This window comes from Hermetia illucens, chromosome 6 (genome assembly GCF_905115235.1).
Source record: "Hermetia illucens chromosome 6, iHerIll2.2.curated.20191125, whole genome shotgun sequence".
NCBI lineage: Eukaryota > Metazoa > Arthropoda > Insecta > Diptera > Stratiomyidae > Hermetia > Hermetia illucens.
This window is the reverse complement of record NC_051854.1, coordinates 66792046-66808764: the sequence shown is the minus strand read 5'-3', so window position 1 is coordinate 66808764 and position 16719 is coordinate 66792046. Positions and strand designations below refer to the sequence as shown.

The 16719-nt window shown below is 44.3% G+C and overlaps 1 protein-coding gene across 7 annotated transcripts in view; it reads right to left on the bottom strand.

Moving 5' to 3' along the window:
* LOC119660202 (protein AF-10) overlaps nt 1–16719 on the bottom strand; it is a 77531-nt gene that overhangs the window by 50962 nt on the left and 9850 nt on the right. For 6 of the 7 annotated variants that reach the window (XM_038068629.1, XM_038068632.1, XM_038068634.1 and 3 more), the window contains exons 2-5: nt 14473–14974; nt 14221–14417; nt 13224–14143; nt 13047–13173 (exon numbers count right to left, since the gene is read on the bottom strand). In XM_038068629.1, the coding sequence (XP_037924557.1) occupies nt 13047–13173; nt 13224–14143; nt 14221–14417; nt 14473–14827 (1599 nt within the window). In that variant the 5' untranslated portion in view covers nt 14828–14974. The remainder of the gene's footprint in view (nt 1–13046; nt 13174–13223; nt 14144–14220; nt 14418–14472; nt 14975–16719) is intronic. The other variant, XM_038068631.1, reaches the window with a different exon arrangement.

Here is a 16719-nt window from a genome sequence, read left to right as displayed (position 1 = left end):
ACGGGCCGGCAAATCCACGCCGCGGTAGATATTATTACAGCAGCAGTCTTCACAGAAAGCTTGCATTTGGTGCCTACCGTGCAGCCAGGCAGAAAGGAAAGTACGGCAAGTCTCACCTTCGGCGAAATCAGAAACTCGGTTTTGATGATTTCCCTCGCAGCTCCTGTAGTTTCTGCATAGCTACTATTGCCATTTATCCGGAAGGCCTGGGAATCTGACATATTTTCCAGAAAATGAACAAAGCGGATGTTCGTTCGCCAATTGGACTATTGAAATGGGTTATTAAAATCCTATTTTCTGCCCGCGAAAATTCAAAAATAATGAAATGTTAAAAATAGCCTAAAAGATGACGCATTGAGAAGAATTTCCTTGCGCGAAAAATTTTCTCGTTTTAAAAATGATATTTTGATAAATCAAATTGAAATGGTCCGTCAGCGGAAGTAACAAACGAAAATATCGAACAAATTAGGAATGTGTGCTAATAGATCATAGAATATCATCGAAGAAATGAGGGGTGACTGGATTGTTTTGAAGCTCGTTTACCAGAGTGAACGAGATATCAAGTTGTAATCTGTCGTGCTTTTCAGAAGCGTTCCCTAACCTCAACTCCAAGAAACACTAGCTTATTTGTCCAAGCCGTCATCTTGTAACGCGTTCAGTCCTCGTAAGAGGCCATAATCGACACCATTTGTAACCATGCTTGAACGAAATACAATGTTAGGGCCAGGTGCCTCCAACGTCCCGGTGAACAGAGAGCACAATTAACAGATGACAACTTGATATCACAATCTCTTCAGGGTCAATGTATGCATAAATAACTGGCAGTAGGGAGTCGTTCGCCCTCTCAGAGGCATTCGCTTGCTGCGCAAAAGTTTATTGAAAATGATCGACTTGAACTGCATCGCATTATCAATTTGAATGAAATATTCACCGTGAAACCTGGGATATGAACCGATGTTATACATATATAGCCAAATACTCGGTCGCACCCTTGAAGCGGTATTTTTTGGCAGCTTTCAACGTTTGCCCTTTTGGCACCTTTACTTTTAAGACCATTTTAAGTCACAGTCAACCCAAGATTTTATCGACACATAGTGGATGGTTATGGGAGCGTGCGATGGTTTCTGACGTCAGCTCCTCCAGAATCGAAAGTTTCCAGATCTGTTTTTCCGAAATTCGTCTTTTGTTGCGTAATAAGATCGTCTTCTTCTACTTCCCGTTTAGCCTTTATCCTATTCAGAATCGGGGTAGGTTCTCTTGATCGATTGCGGTACTTTGCTCGATCATAGGCCTGATCTGGATAGAGTCGAGAAGCTCTCAAATTACCATCTAGCGTATCAGGCCATCGTTGTTGCAACCAGCTGACAGGACAGCAATTTTTTATTTGAAAAGCTCGTTGAAGCGTTGATTTAACAAAATTAAATTCATCCAAGTTGCGCTGAAGCATAATTTCGAAATGCAGTTCACCATTTGATGCTAGCATTAATCCAAGATATTTAAATTTCTCAGTACTCACCAGTCAGGCAGACCGTGTTACATGAGGCGATCACTCCATTGTTGGACAAGTTGCTCTGTTTTGAAACGTTAGGAAAACATCATCTACATCATCGTTCGAAACGTCTCAACGTAAGATCAAAGCTATTACTGTGCGAAACAATGACCTTGCGAGTCCTCATGTATTCGGAAACTTGCATTCTTAACAAAAAAAATTGCGAACTCTTGACCGCGTTCAAGAGAAGAATTTTTGGCCCCCTACAGGAATATGGACGATTCCGTAGCCTATTTAACGACGAAATTTATGAGCGATGAGCCGTCAGGTTGAGAATAAAATCCGACTCAATAGGTTGTGGTAGACGGGTCACTCAGTCCGTATTAGTGAGGATGATACAGCCCGGAAAGTCTATAAGGGTAATATAAATGGTAGAAAAGGATGTGGTGGACCCTGCTTCAGATGGAGGGATAGCGTAGGCCAAGACGCCAGGCAGCTTTTAGAGATATCGAATTGATGGACTTCGACACAAAGCTGGGATGTCTGGAGTTTCTTACTAAAGCATATCAGTCATGACACAGGAAATTTCCCAGATTACTTCTTCAGTAATTTGTCAGGCTAAATATGTTGACGGCAATTTACCAGACCAGAACTGCAGTTATTGTCCAGACTAAGTCTGCAATAATTTTTCACACTACCACAATTTATTCGATATAGTATAGCAGTTTATATAAAACTAAATTCTGAAAACCTTACTGCAAAAAATTATTGCGCCCTATGAACTGGAGCTTAAAAATACACTTAAAGTATTCTCTGCTTGTCGCAACAGACGACTGGAAGGGATAGCAATTTGTAGGCAAGCAGCCTACAAATTTTGAAACTTCATTGCTACCGAAACGTGAACAACGCCTTGGATAGGGTGAAGACCTTTGGATATGGAAAACGCACTCTCATGGAATTCCAACGATATAAGCTGGACATTCTGGGCCTAAACGAAGTAAGATGGTGGGAGATTACTACTCTCCCTCTTGCGGTAATGTGCTTTTATACTCTGAAAAGCCAAGTGGTAGCAGATCTGACAGCTACCACAAGGCGCGCTCTCTGGAGCTGGAGCCGGTTTCTGACAAGACGTCTAACTGCAGGATTCCGGTCCAGATTATAGAGCATTTCAATTGTACAATGCTATGCACCAACCGAGACTTCCTATATAGTGGAGAAGGATGTTTTCTACGAGTTTGGGGAGGGTTTTTTTAAAGGTAAAATTGGGATCGTAATGAGCAATCTGAATGAAAGGTGGACTCTGACAATACCTTACTCGGACATGTGATGGAGAAGCATGGACCTGACGAATGCAACGCTAATAGTTTGTGTGTGGAGGTTTGTGAATTTCTGCAACTTCCACCGTCTCGTCATTGGTGGCACATTGTTCGAGCACAGTGCCCGCCATAAGATCAGTTGGGTTTCAACTGGCCGACATCGTGCGGCTACTTTGCAATCAGTAGTAGATTTAAGAGTTCTCTCCTTTATATGCGCAACAAGAGAGGCGCTGAAATCGGCCTAGAAAAGAGCTACCACCTTATGGTCACTTAATTTCGTTTGCCTAATGCGTCTGCCACTTCTCGTAGGGTTGGAGCGCTACAGCTCCCCCCCCCCCCTCCAAGTTCAACTTTGGCGGTTTGTATGATCCAGCTATTGCTCGATAGTGCAAAGGCTGTTTTGCTGATCGGAAAGCAGATACACTGAGTAATCCATCTGATAATATCGATGAGGCCGTCATCAAAAATGCTCTTGTCTCGAGTGCTACACAGTTCGTCGGTAACCGTCCTGAAGGGGCGTCACAAGATCTGGCAAACTGCGGAATCGAGGAAGCAGGTCCATGAACAGAAGACTCGTTCGAACTCCGATATCGAGCGAAATCTCATGAGAATTTGCTATTGCGCTCTGGTCAGGGAGGCGAAAGATGCCGCAGAACGCAATGATTTCAGAAGTGTATACCTCATCATGAAAGAGCTTGCATGTGATCGCAATTCTTTCGATAGCCCTGTGAAGAACGTCAATGATCGAATTCTTATCCACGATGACGAGCAACTGAAGGTAGGTAGGCATCAGTGGCCGCTCCGAGGAGCCGAATTAGCGCTGTGGCGTGCCGCTTTGATGCCACAAATTCCTAAGACAGTGACTACCGTTTTGAGACCTAGGAAGTAAAGTCCAACCGGCTCACAAATTCAGAGCCATCCCATAGCATTTAAGAAGGAAAGCTGCTCTTCCACCCTGCAACTAGAGGTCGCTCTGATGTCCTCAAAGAACGGTTTACCTAGTGTCTGTAGCCTGACTGTAGCTAGAGCTGGGCAATCGCAAAGAAAGTGCTTGAGGGTTTCCCCCTCTTTTCCGCAGCTTGGCCAATCCGGATTGTAGAGTATGCCAAGTCTGGCGGCATGGTCCTTTATAGGCCCATACCCCGTGCAGACCGCCGTAATCTTGTGTGCATTTGCACGCGTCTGACACAAAAACTCTCGCGATCATGCGACTTGGCACAGGTGGTGAGCCTTCGCTATCTAGGTCCGCGGCTGCTAAGTAGTGCAAGTAGATTCCACCCATGACAGTTGCCAGCGAGACGCAGACTGTACCCGACTGGCCAGTCCGCCAGCCCGCTCATTCCCCTCGATGTTTCTATGACGGGGAACCCCTCCTGCACTGCCCCATCCACTGAATACAAGGACTTAATGGCCGTTTGGCTGTCGATCAGAATGAATATGGCACGCTTGAGGCTCGGATCGGTACCGGCAGAACTTCCGCTTGGAATACGCTGGCGAAACTTGAGAGACCGTACGACTCGGATACACATTTCGAGAAAACTCCCGCACCGAATCCACAGACCATTTTTGATTAGTCGGTGAAGAATACTGTATCATACCCTTGCAACATGCCGCCGGTCTTCCACTCTGCCCTGATTGAGTTCACAACAAAATTTCTCGTGAAGTTGAGGTTTCCCGAGGTACTTCGACTAGGATGTTATTATGGCCGTAGCGCTTCGCTGTTCAGCATCCGGGCTCGCGTAGTTTGCAGATTGCACGTTACAACGTATTTAATGTGGAGATCTAGGGCGAGAAGGCCTACAAGTACATTGACAGGATTTGCCGGGTAGGAATGTAGGGCCGCGGTAGCACATGCACCCGCGGTTCTTCGAATCTTCGTACTATTGTACTTTTTACTCAAAGCCCACCATACAATAGAGCCGTACTTTAGGATAGGACGCCCATCACTGTGTACATCCAGAGAATTATCCTCGGCCGGAGACCCCATTTCTTTGCAAAGTTCCTCTTGCAGGTGTAGAAGGCTATACAGGCCTTCTTAACCCGCAGTCAATGCTCTCAAAAGGAGTAAAACCGCTAGGCTTGACCGTCTACCCTACAGTTACTGCAGATTTGCTACTACTACTCGTATGGAAATCTTGGGAATCCGAGGCCTTTCCCAAAGAGTAGAAGAAGGGATGATCGTTGAGATTCCAAACAAGGGCACCCGTTTTGAGGGTGATAATTGGGGGTATCTGCGAACTCCCTGCTGTTGCAGAGATAATCGCTAAAATAAATCTCTCTCATCAAAGAACATCTGGAAACTAGATCGACAGCAAACATGCTGTTTGCCGCTCTGGATCCGAAGTAAAATTTCGAAGGATTTTGAGGTCCAAAGCAGTCTGCCAGGGTTGCATCCTGCCACCGATATTATTTCTTCTTATAATCGATGATATTCCTCATGTTACTTTGTCCGGAAAACGTGGAGGAATTTAATGGACTATGGCATCTTTCTTCAATTTGGAAAGAAAGGAAGTAGAGTTGGACTGAAGATAAACACCAACAAAACCAAGGTTTTTAGTCCAATGGGTCGTCGTACTCTCCCTATCTACATTAATGGACAGAACATCGAAGGCGTCGATCAATTTGACGGTTGCATCGAACTGGATGCTGCCCAACGAATCCCCGCTAGATCCCCTTTTGCTGTCCTGTCTAAAATCTGGAAATCCAGTTATCGCAACAGCAACATCAAGTTGATACTGTTCTGTGCTAGTGTTCTTCCGGTCTTGCTATATGGGAATAGCACATGGAAAATTAACTCCATTGTTACTCAACACCTGTCTGCGTCGTATCATCGGAGTTCGCAAACGAACTTATACGCAATGTGATCGGCAGGCAATGGATAGGTCACACATTAAGGAAGGACAACAATTGCATTGTGGGCTAGGTCATGAAGTGTAGTCCATTCTCCCAAGATGATCGACGAGTGGATCGTCTCAAAGGCACTTGAGAGGAGGAAGCATCTCCGGAAGTGGTTGGGAGAGCTGAAGGGCATTTCAAGTAAGCGCAAAAGATGGCTTGAAGTGTGGTTGACATGCTGTACCCCACCAAGGAGTAAATGGCAACAATATACCTATTAATATAGGCAACTATTTTAAATTTAATTAGTTATTTCTTTGCAAATAAAAAAATGTTCTATGGACCGTAAGATGAGCAAAATTTTTACTTGATTTACAATTTTATTATCAAATTCATGCAACGTGCAAAGCAAATCCTTATTAAATTCCAATGTTTTCGATTGAATGGATATACTTACCACACTCATGTACGTAAAGTTAAAGTACAACGAACAATTTTATATTTATGATATACGGACAAGATAATAGTCCTTAAACTTGAAGATAACTGGCCCTTAAAACCATAACAATTTTTTGCGGCATATATTACTTGTTCGGTTACATTTTACCGCATTACTAAACAATTCTGCATCCATATCTAGCACACCCCCAACATTATGCTGGTGAAAGACTCTGCGTCATCAAAGAATTTGAACTCACATAATACAATACATACAATTTGAAAAAAATTCTAAGTGAAAAATTCTTATTCGCCGTCGAAATGTTCAGCGACAAAACCTGTTCGGGTCGAAATTCCTTGCTTCACTCAGAGAGAACTTTCTAGTACGGGACGGACGATCCCCCCCAAAGAGTACGCCGGTTCTGGGCCCGCTGCTACGGAATATCATGTATAATAGGGTGCCTGTTCTTCCCGTCCCAGTAGAAGACTGTAAGCTTTGCCGATGACCTGACTGTAGTTGTTAAAGCAAAGCACCAAGACAGTGTAGAGGTCTATGCGACGGACACAGCAAAAACGGTAAAGTCCGAGCTGACCCTGGCGGATGGGAAAGCGATCTTAATAACGAACTGTAGAAAGAACACTGTCTAGTTGGAAGCCAGTGGACATAGAGTGATTAACCCCAAAGTGAGGGGGTAGAGCGTCAACCTCTGAATCTCATTGCTCTGAGTTCGAATCCCATTCACCATGGATGTTCGTTTTTGGCTTGTATTTGTCACGCTACTATGAGCTTATCACATGCACAGAATTAAATGTGATGATAAGCACAAATGAATGAGGATAACATTTTGGTTAGGACCATTAATAAAGTGATTTTAAATAGAGTGAAAAAAAAGACACGTTTCGGAGTCGGAAAAGAGTCGCAATAAAGAGAAACATCTACAAAACTAACATATACAACTTCTATACGAACTTATGGAGACGTAAAGTTCTCTCGAGGCAAACTATGAGGCTCGAGAATTTTGAAATAATAAGACCCAACTGAAATTGTATAGATAGATTGGATACCATACAAACTAAAGCCGAGAGACGTGGAAAGACTTTTTTTTCACATGTGAACAGCTATTTCAACAGCAAAAAAGAAAGGAAATCACATCGTTACTGACAATGAAAAGTGGGTCCGCTATGAAAACTCCAAGCGAAAAAAATCATGTGGTTGCCTCAGACAAGGACCAACATTAACGGCAAGCCGAATATTCACGAATCGAAACAAATTCTCTACATTTGGTGTGATCAGAGAGGTGTCGTGTACTATCAGCTCCACATCACATCTGAACGAAAACATTACGGGGAAGCGTTACCAACAACTTAAGTGTCCAAATGCCTGAATAGTTAGAGCACAAGGCTGTCGTACAGAAGTCAGACTCAGCTGTGAATGAGTATCTGAGTCAAATCAGGGTAATAATCTCGAACGAGCGCAACGCTCACCACATTGTATCCTACAAGGTACTATAATCCTGTAGTGCCACGTTACAGTCTTGAATGAAGTGCTCTAACACACTTCAAGGCCCTGATCCAATTGGAGTGTTGCGCCAACGATTATTATTATTATGTTGAAGATAAAATGGAACTCCGCCATGCTATTAACATAGTATGCTGGTCCCAAGCCCAGGTAAAGGAGGAGGGTTTGAGGCAACGTACTCTGTACTATCCTCAGTAAAACAAAAATAAAATGCTGAGATCAGGGAAAGAGATAAATAGAGTATAGTTGGAGTTATTCCACTATGCTAAATCCTACCTGATCTCTCTTGGTGACAGGCCCCGCGACAGGTCGACCAAGAAAATGCATAGAATGTCGTTACAAACATGATGATCGGATTAAGTCACAGGCCTCGGAGAAATGCTAGGGCGTCCACCTCAGTCGACGCGGCAGGACGGGCCCCGGTCCTGTCGAGAAATGGGCAAGGGTTCTTGACGCATGGACGGCGTCAGGACGTAAGCAAGTTAGTCCGCACACAACGAACAAAAGAAATACGTGTCTGCACGCTAAATGTTGGTACCCTAACTGGAAAGACCGAGGAACTCGCAAGAGCCCTTCGGAGAAGGTGCATTGACATCTGCGCTCTGCAAGAAACCCGATGGTCTGGTTCCAAAAGCTGCGACATTGAACGCGAACGCGGTAAAAATGGCTACAAACTTCTCTATTTTGGTAACCCACACACTCAATATGGTGTTGGCATTGCCATCTCAGAGGGTTTCCGTGATGCCATTAAAGAAGTCGAACGATTTGATGATCGGTTGATGAAGCTCACCATTATATCAGCTGATCGCACTATTCACTTCTTCACCGCGTATGCACCACAGACAGGCCGACCTGATGTCGAGCAAGATGCCTTCTGGCAACTTCTCGATGAAAAGACTTGTCACGTGCCTGCTGACGATTACATAATCATTGCCGGCGACCTTAATGGTCATGTGGGTGAAAAGGCAGACGGTAACAGGTGCCATGGGGGAAAGGGGTTCGGAGCGCGCAACGAAGGTGGCGAGCGTATAATCGATTTTGCGGACACCCATGACCTTGTACTTATGAATACATGGTTCATCAAACGATTGTCTCATCTTCCCACATTTTATAGTGGGAACAATAAAACGCAAATCGACTATATTCTCATAAGACGTCAACATTTTACCACTGTCACTGATTGCAAAGTCGTTCCCTATGAGACCATCGCACCTCAACATCGGCCGTTGATTGCTGTCCTGCGAATTAAGCCACCGATAAAACGGCGTGAGGAACGCACTGGCCCGCCGCGCATTAAATGGTGGCGATTTGGTGAGAAGAACGAAGAAACGGTCTCACTCATACGATTGCCAACCATTACGAATGTGGAAGAATCATGGAACCAAATGAAAGACACGATCCACAAAGCGGCCTCTGCAACCCTCGGGGTCACCAAGCCGGGTAAGCGGTACATCAACCGAGATACTTGGCTTTGGAATGATGATGTTGAAATGAAGGTCCGTGAAAAGAAACGCCTCTACCACAAATTTCTCGACGATAAAACGCCTGCTAATTGGCAAATTTATAAGAATGCCAACCGGGAAGCAAAGAAAGCGGTCGCTGTCACTCGAGCGAACCATTTCAAAAATCTTTACGATAAACTGGACACTCGGGATGGCGAGAGAGATCTGTACCGACTAGCTAAAAGCCGTGATGAACGCACACAGGATATCGAACATTTCTGTTGTGTTAATGACAAGAACGGTACTTTGCTTACTGATCGTCGAGCCGCGACGGATAGATGGCGAGAATACTTCGAGCAGATTTCAACTGAAGAATTTGCTCATCCTCCACTTCCACAATCTTTGCCGACATTTGGAGCAGTTCCACCAGTCAGCGCAACTGAAGTCGAGGAGGCAATAAAACAAATGAAATCGGGGAAAGCAACAGGACCTGACGACATCGCATCTGAGCTCTGGAATGCGAAGAGCTGGGACCCAACACCGTGGCTCAGTGAATTCTTTAACCGGGTTATTCAGGAAGGAAGAACACCATCTGACTGGCAAGAAAGTACCACTGTTCCAATATGGAAAAAGAAAGGTAGCCCAGCAGAATGTTCAAATTACCGTCCGATCCGGTTACTTTCCCATACCATGAAGATTTTTGAACGCATTCTTGACAACCGTATTCGCGAAATCGTTGAAATAACCGTGAATCAAGCCGGATTTGTCAAGAACTGCGGAACTACTGACGCAATACACGCTGCGCGGTTACTCATGGAGAAACACCGTGAGAAGCATCGCCCTCTTTACATTGCCTTTCTGGATCTAGAGAAAGCGTTTGACCGTGTACCACACGAACTCATCTGGTATGCTTTACGACAACACTTCGTGCCAGAAGAACTCGTGCGCTGGGTTCAATTGCTCTACCACGATCCGAAAAGTAAAGTTCGAAGTATGGCGGGTGTATCAAAACCGCTTCGTGTCTCTGTTGGAGTTCATCAAGGAAGTGCCCTCTCACCACTCCTCTTTGTCCTTGTTATGGACACCGTCACACGGGATATCCAACGTCCAGCGCCCTACACACTGCTTTATGCAGATGATGTTTTCCTAGCATCTGATAGCAAAAACGATCTCGAGCAACTTGTTCAAAAATGGAATGATCGCCTCATGCAACACGGTCTCAGATTGAATTTAAACAAAACTGAATTTTTGACGACCGATCCCCATGAAACAGGCACAATCACTGTCAGCGGCAGTGATCTGCCCAGATCTGAGCGATTTAAATACCTCGGGTCAACGCTATCAGCCAATGGAGAGCTGCGTTATGAAATTGCTTCACGCATTAACGCAACCTGGATGAAGTGGCGTTCCACAACTGGTGTCCTTTGTGATCGACGTATCAACGAACGTCTCAAATCTAAAATTTACCGCAATGTTGTCCGTCCAGTCGCTCTCTATGGTTCTGAGTGTTGGCCGACCATAAAAGACAATGAACGGCGTCTCGCGGTAATGGAGACGAAGATGCTACGTTGGACTAGTGGCGTCACACGTTTAGATCACATCCGAAATGAGGATATCCGCGATCGTTATAGGGTTGCACCGATCGTGGAAAAGTTGCGAGAGAGGCGTCTTCGATGGTATGGTCACGCAATTCGTGCAAACGAGAATTCACTTGCAAAGATTGGTCTGAACATCGAAGTCGATGGTAAACGACCAAAAGGCAGACCTAAGCAACGGTGGCTTGATACGCTGGATGGGGATTTGAAAGCCTCGAGATTGCACCCAGATCAGGCATTCGATAGAGCCAAATGGCGAAGCCGATCACGACGAGCCGACCCCGCTTGTGAACGGGACAAAGGCTGAAGAAAAAGAAGAAAAAAAAGAAGTTGAAGATAAAATGGCCAGAATTTGAAAAAAAAAACATGACAATGTGATTTTTCAACCTGATAATAATCGGCCAAATGTTGCAAACTCTGTTGAGGATACATTGGAACCGTTAAACTTTTTCTTTTTCTTAAGCATTTGTCCCGTTCACAAGCGGGGTCGGCTCGTCGTGATCGGTTTCACCATTTTATTTTATCAAATGCCTTATTTGAATGCAATCGCCAGGTTTTTAAATCTCTATCCAGCGTATCAAGCCACCGTTGTTTTGATCGTTTGCCATCGACTTCGATGTTCACACCAATCTTGACAAATGAATTCTCTCGTGAGACGTTCGTTGATACGTCGATCACAAAGAACACCAGTTGTGATTTTGTCTCTTTGGGGAATTTTCGTCAAAAGCTCAGTTTTATTCAGATTCAATCTGTAGACCGTGTTGCATGAGGCGATCATTCCAAGTTACTCGAGATCATTTTTACCATGTGATGCTAGGAAAACATCATCTGTATAAAGCAGTGTATAGGGTGCTGGACGTTGGATGTCCCGTGACGGTGGCCATAACAAGAACAGGGTGAGAGGGCGCTTCCTTGATGAACACTAACAGAGATACGAAACGGTTTTGATACACACGCCACCCACACTTCGAACTTTACTTTTCGGATGGTGGTAGAGCAATTGAACCCAGCGCACAGGTTCTTCTGGGACTAAGTGTTGTCGTAGAGCATACCAGATGAGTTCGTGTGGTACACGGTCAAACGCTTTCTCTAGATCCAGAAATGCAATGTAAAAAGGGCGATGCGCCTCACGGTGTTTCTCCATGAGTAACCGCGCAGCGTGTATTGCGTCAGTAGTTCCGCAGTTCTTGACAAAAACAAATTGATTCACGATTATTTCAACCATTTCGAGAATACGGTTGTCAAGAATGCGTTCAAAAATCTTCATGGTATGGGAAAGTAACCCGATCGGACGGTTCCAGTTTATTGTAAAGATTTTTGTAATGGGACGCTCGGGTGACAGCGACCACTTACTTCGCTTCCCGGTTTCCATTCTTGTAAATTTGCCATTTGGCGAGTGTTTTATCGTCGAGAAACTTGTGGTAGAGGCGTTTCTTTTCACGGATCTTCATTTTAACATCGTCATTTCAAATTCAAGTATCTCGGTTAAGGCACCATTTATCTGGCTTGATGACCACGACGATTGCAGAGGCCGCCTTATGGATTCCACACTCGTAATCGTTGGTGATCGCATAAGTGAGATCATTTCTTCTTTCTTCTCACGAAATCACTACCATTTAATGCGCAGCGGGCCAGTGGGTTCCTCACACTGTTTTAGCGGTGGCTTGATTCACAGGACGGCAATCAACGGCCGATGTTGAGGTGCGATGGTCTTATAGGGAACGGCTTTGCAATCAGTGACGGTGGTAAAATGTCGGCGTCTTATGAGAATATAGACGATTTGAGTTTTACTCTTCCCACTATAAAATGTAGGAAGATGAGACAATCGTTTGATGAACCATGTATTCATAAGTACAAAATCATGCGTGTCCACAAAATCGATTATACACTCGTCAGAGTCATTGCGCGTTCCAAACCCCTTTCCCCCATAGCACCTATTAGCGTCTGCCTTCTCACCCACATGACCATTAAGGTTGCCGGCAATGATGATATAATCGTCAGCAGGCACGTTACAAGTCTTTTCATCGAGGTACAAGGCATCTTTCTTGGCATCAGATCGACCTGAAGAAGTGAATAGTGCAATCAGCTAATATAATGGTGAGCTTCATCAGCCGATCATCAAATCGATCGGAAACCCTCTGAGATGCCAATGCCAACACCGTATTGAATATGTGCTGGTTTATAGCTATATTTACCGCGTTCGCGTTCAATGTCGCAGCTTTTAGCACCAGACCATCGGGTTACTTGCACAGCACAAATATCATTGCGCCTTTTCCGAACAGCTCTTGCGAGTTCCTCCCTTTTTCCAGTTAGGGTGCCAACATTTAGCGTGCAGACACGTATTTTTCCACTTTATTCTTGATTATCTTCAAATTACCATACGTACAAAGAACGGAAATCGATAAATCTTACCTTTTTGCTAATCGAAATTTTCTCACTGCTACCTTCGTTACCGCCGACATCCTGTCTTTTATTCATAGGCAATGGAATCAACGTAACCGAAACATCTTTGATGATATCCCTGAGGGCCAAAGGATGACTAACATAAATTTTTAAGGCATCAATTCAAAATAATTTCAACTTAGTTACTTGTTTAAATCGAGCGCGTCCGTTGAGCTAGCACTGTTAAGATTGTTGGAAGAACTCGATGAAGACAGTTTCGATGAATCTGCTTTACGCTTCTTTCCGGATGATCCGCTTCCACCGCCACTCGATGACGATGAACTTTTACTATCACGATTTGATGAAGTAGATGACGACGACGGATTCGTACTTCCCGTACTCGGTGAAGATGAAGGCTGTTTATCATTATTTCCTCCAAATACTGACTCCGAATTCATCACAACGCTTTCCGTAAAATTGTGCGTTGTAAATTTCTGACCCAAATTGTCTTTATTACTGAGAGACTGGTTAACTCCAATCGATAAATTAGAAGCTGAAATAGTCGCAGATGACACAGCTGAAGCACTTGCGCTTCCATGATCTATGTTCAAACTGCTGTCTTTATTACTCTTTGAAGACTTCGATTTATCTCGAGTTGAGGACGAGGTGGATGACGATGACGATTCCTTATCTTGGTTCTTACTTGAACTCGATATCTTATTCAGACTTTTGCTATGTTTGTCTTTATCCTTAGAGCTACCCGAACTACTTGAAATACTCTTACTACTACCCGACGTCGAAGACGAAGGGGCAATATTCGCCCCGCTACTGCTACCACCTAAGCTACCACCAGCATTATTCGATGTCGATGAAGATGACGAAGAACCTGTTAATTTATTGCTACCCGATTTACGTTGCTTCGAGGATGATGATGACGAAGACGACGAGTTTAATGTTGACGAACTACCCGATTGGCTAGAATTGCTCTTTAGGCTAACAGTAACAGATGCCGATACCGTTGGAGCAGGATCTATTTCTTTTTCGGGTGATAAGGTTCCATCGCTGGAGGCGGATTCATGAGTAACAGGCTTATAAGGTGGGATAGTTTTAACGTTTCCGCCCTTTTTCTGAAAAGCAAAAAATAAATGTCAAAACAACTATCTCTGCCATATTTTCTTAGTAGACGTTGGTCAACTATACTAACCAATTTGCTATAATGATGCTGACAATAACCACAATATTTCACGTTATCCAAATAATTGCCAGCTTCCTCACAAAGGAGCCCCAATCCCTGTGCGCAAGTGACATGAAACTGCTGCTTACAACCCGACTTGTTGCATTGCATACAAGCGCCGACGGTAGCGCGATTACCTTTGCCAATCTCTTGGCAGATATAGCATGCTAAAAAAATAATCTCAATGAAATATTTTTTTTCATGAAATATAAAATACTCAACTCTTTGCATATCTTTCCGGTGGAATTAATTGTAAAATAATCGGTTCCATCGTCGTCACATTCCCGAAGCGAACTTCCGGGATGTACAGGGCACATACGACATGTGCCCATCCTTGATTATCCGTTTTTTTGAGTGCCCCATCTCGCGATGGGCATAGCTCACATCGGACTCGAGCTGACCTCTCCTGACTTTCACATTTCCGGCAATACCATGGTCCTGTTGGTACGGTAACAATACCGTAGCATGCCTGATGCACGGCTACCGTACAATTTTGACCATCGCAATAAACAAGTGGGTTTTCCGGCCACCCCCGCTCGTCTGAACATACACAGCAACCGCCGACCATCTCCTTCATCCTGGCCGATTAGATTGGTTTAAGTAGTTCGCCTCATTACCATCCGCGAGAGGTAATCAATATTCTCAATATCAACAAAAATTATTCAAACAAAAAATTAAAAAAAATGAACTGAAACGAAAATAGGTCCGCAATGGACTCTGCAACCTGAAATGAAAAAATACAAAATTAATGAAAAGATATATACATATGAGCATAAATTTATAACTTTTATTTTTCTTTTTAATAAAGAGAGAGGTTCAAGAGTACATCTATCAAAGATTTATCAACTGTTTCGTTTTTTTCCCTAAAGTGTAGACCAACCAAAATACGATTGGATGCTCTGGCGCCATAATCAGACAGAAGACATGTAAGTGTTCACGCCTGAACAAACAATACCAACGCCATTACCACAGACGGAAAAAATCCAACGCAAATAGAGTTTGTGTTCCCCAAGCCATAAATTAAGTGTATGTCCCGAAACAACGGTGGCTTGATACGCTGAATGGAGATTTAAAAGCCTCGCGATTGCATCCAGATCAGGCATTTGATAGAAGCAAATCTCGAAACCGATCACGAGGAGCCGACCCCGCTTGTGAACGGGACAAAGGCTGAAAAAAAAGAAGAAGTGGGAGGTAGGTGAGGAGAATGCAGAAAGTTTGCAATCCTGCAGATTATTCACTGAGGAAGCTATCACCACACCTTGCAGCTAGAGATAAAATGCACCACCAAAATGAGAAGAAGGAGGAATTTGAGGTCCGACACGGATAACCAGCGGAAGTCGACTGGGTCGGGCTCCTGTAATGAACAGCACGGCGTTGAAACCGCTAGTCGTGAGGCGCCACGACGACCAGGAGCATTACTCCACCTAATGCAGCCGTTTCGCGACAATATATGGCCAAGAACTGGAGATCTAGATGGGGTGCAGAATTTCTGGTATAAGAAATTTACCAGCGTACACAGTCGGTTGGCATGCAGCATAAATCAGGTCATGAGTCGGCCGGAGGAATTTCCAACCTTCCTTACTGCGGGGATTACCTACCTTATCCCTAAGAAGAACATGGTGCAGGACCACGCAGACGTAAGCGATTACTTGCTTACCAACCCTTTACAGATTCACAACGTTCACCATTAGTGGAAGGATCAATGCGAACCTCGAGACCAACAACATTCTGTCCGAGGAGCGGAAGGGCTGTCGAGTTGGGTTAAAGGATTGCAAAGAGCAACTCATAATCGACTCGGTAGTTGTAGGAGAAGCAACTAAAGGCCAAAAAAAACCCTTTAGTTGCTATATCGATTATGCCTTTGACAGCGTTCCGCATACCTGGCTAATCGATGTCCTACATCTGTATCGCATTGATCACAAGCTAATAAAATTTTTGACGACAGTCATGAAAGGTGGCGCACAACCTTATCAGTGCTTCCAGCTGAGAGTGCCAATACCTCAGAACCCATCCATACACGGAGGGGCAAGGTGCATCTTCCAGGGGGATTCTTTGGGTCCCCTTTGGTTTTGCATGGCACTGAACCCCCTTTCATGGCTACTGAATGATGCTAGAGGGCATGGTTTTGCAATAAAGTATGGCCTATTGCTAAGTGCGAACTGTCACACTTGATGTGTTTAGATGCCATCAAGTTGTATGCAGATATTGACGACCATCTTAGAAGTCTATTGCGAATAGTAGACGTGTACAGCCGTGATATTCGGATGGAATTTGAATTAGACAAATGTCGAATCCAAGCCATCCGCAAAGGTCATCACGGGCCGCATGTCGGACATAGCATTGGTGACCTCCACATCGAAGCTATGACCGAGACAGATTTCTACAAGTACCTAGGAATTCTGCAAGGAACACATGCTCGAGTTGGTCATTTGTATGATGCTCTACTGTCCGAATTCCTGCGACGTGTAA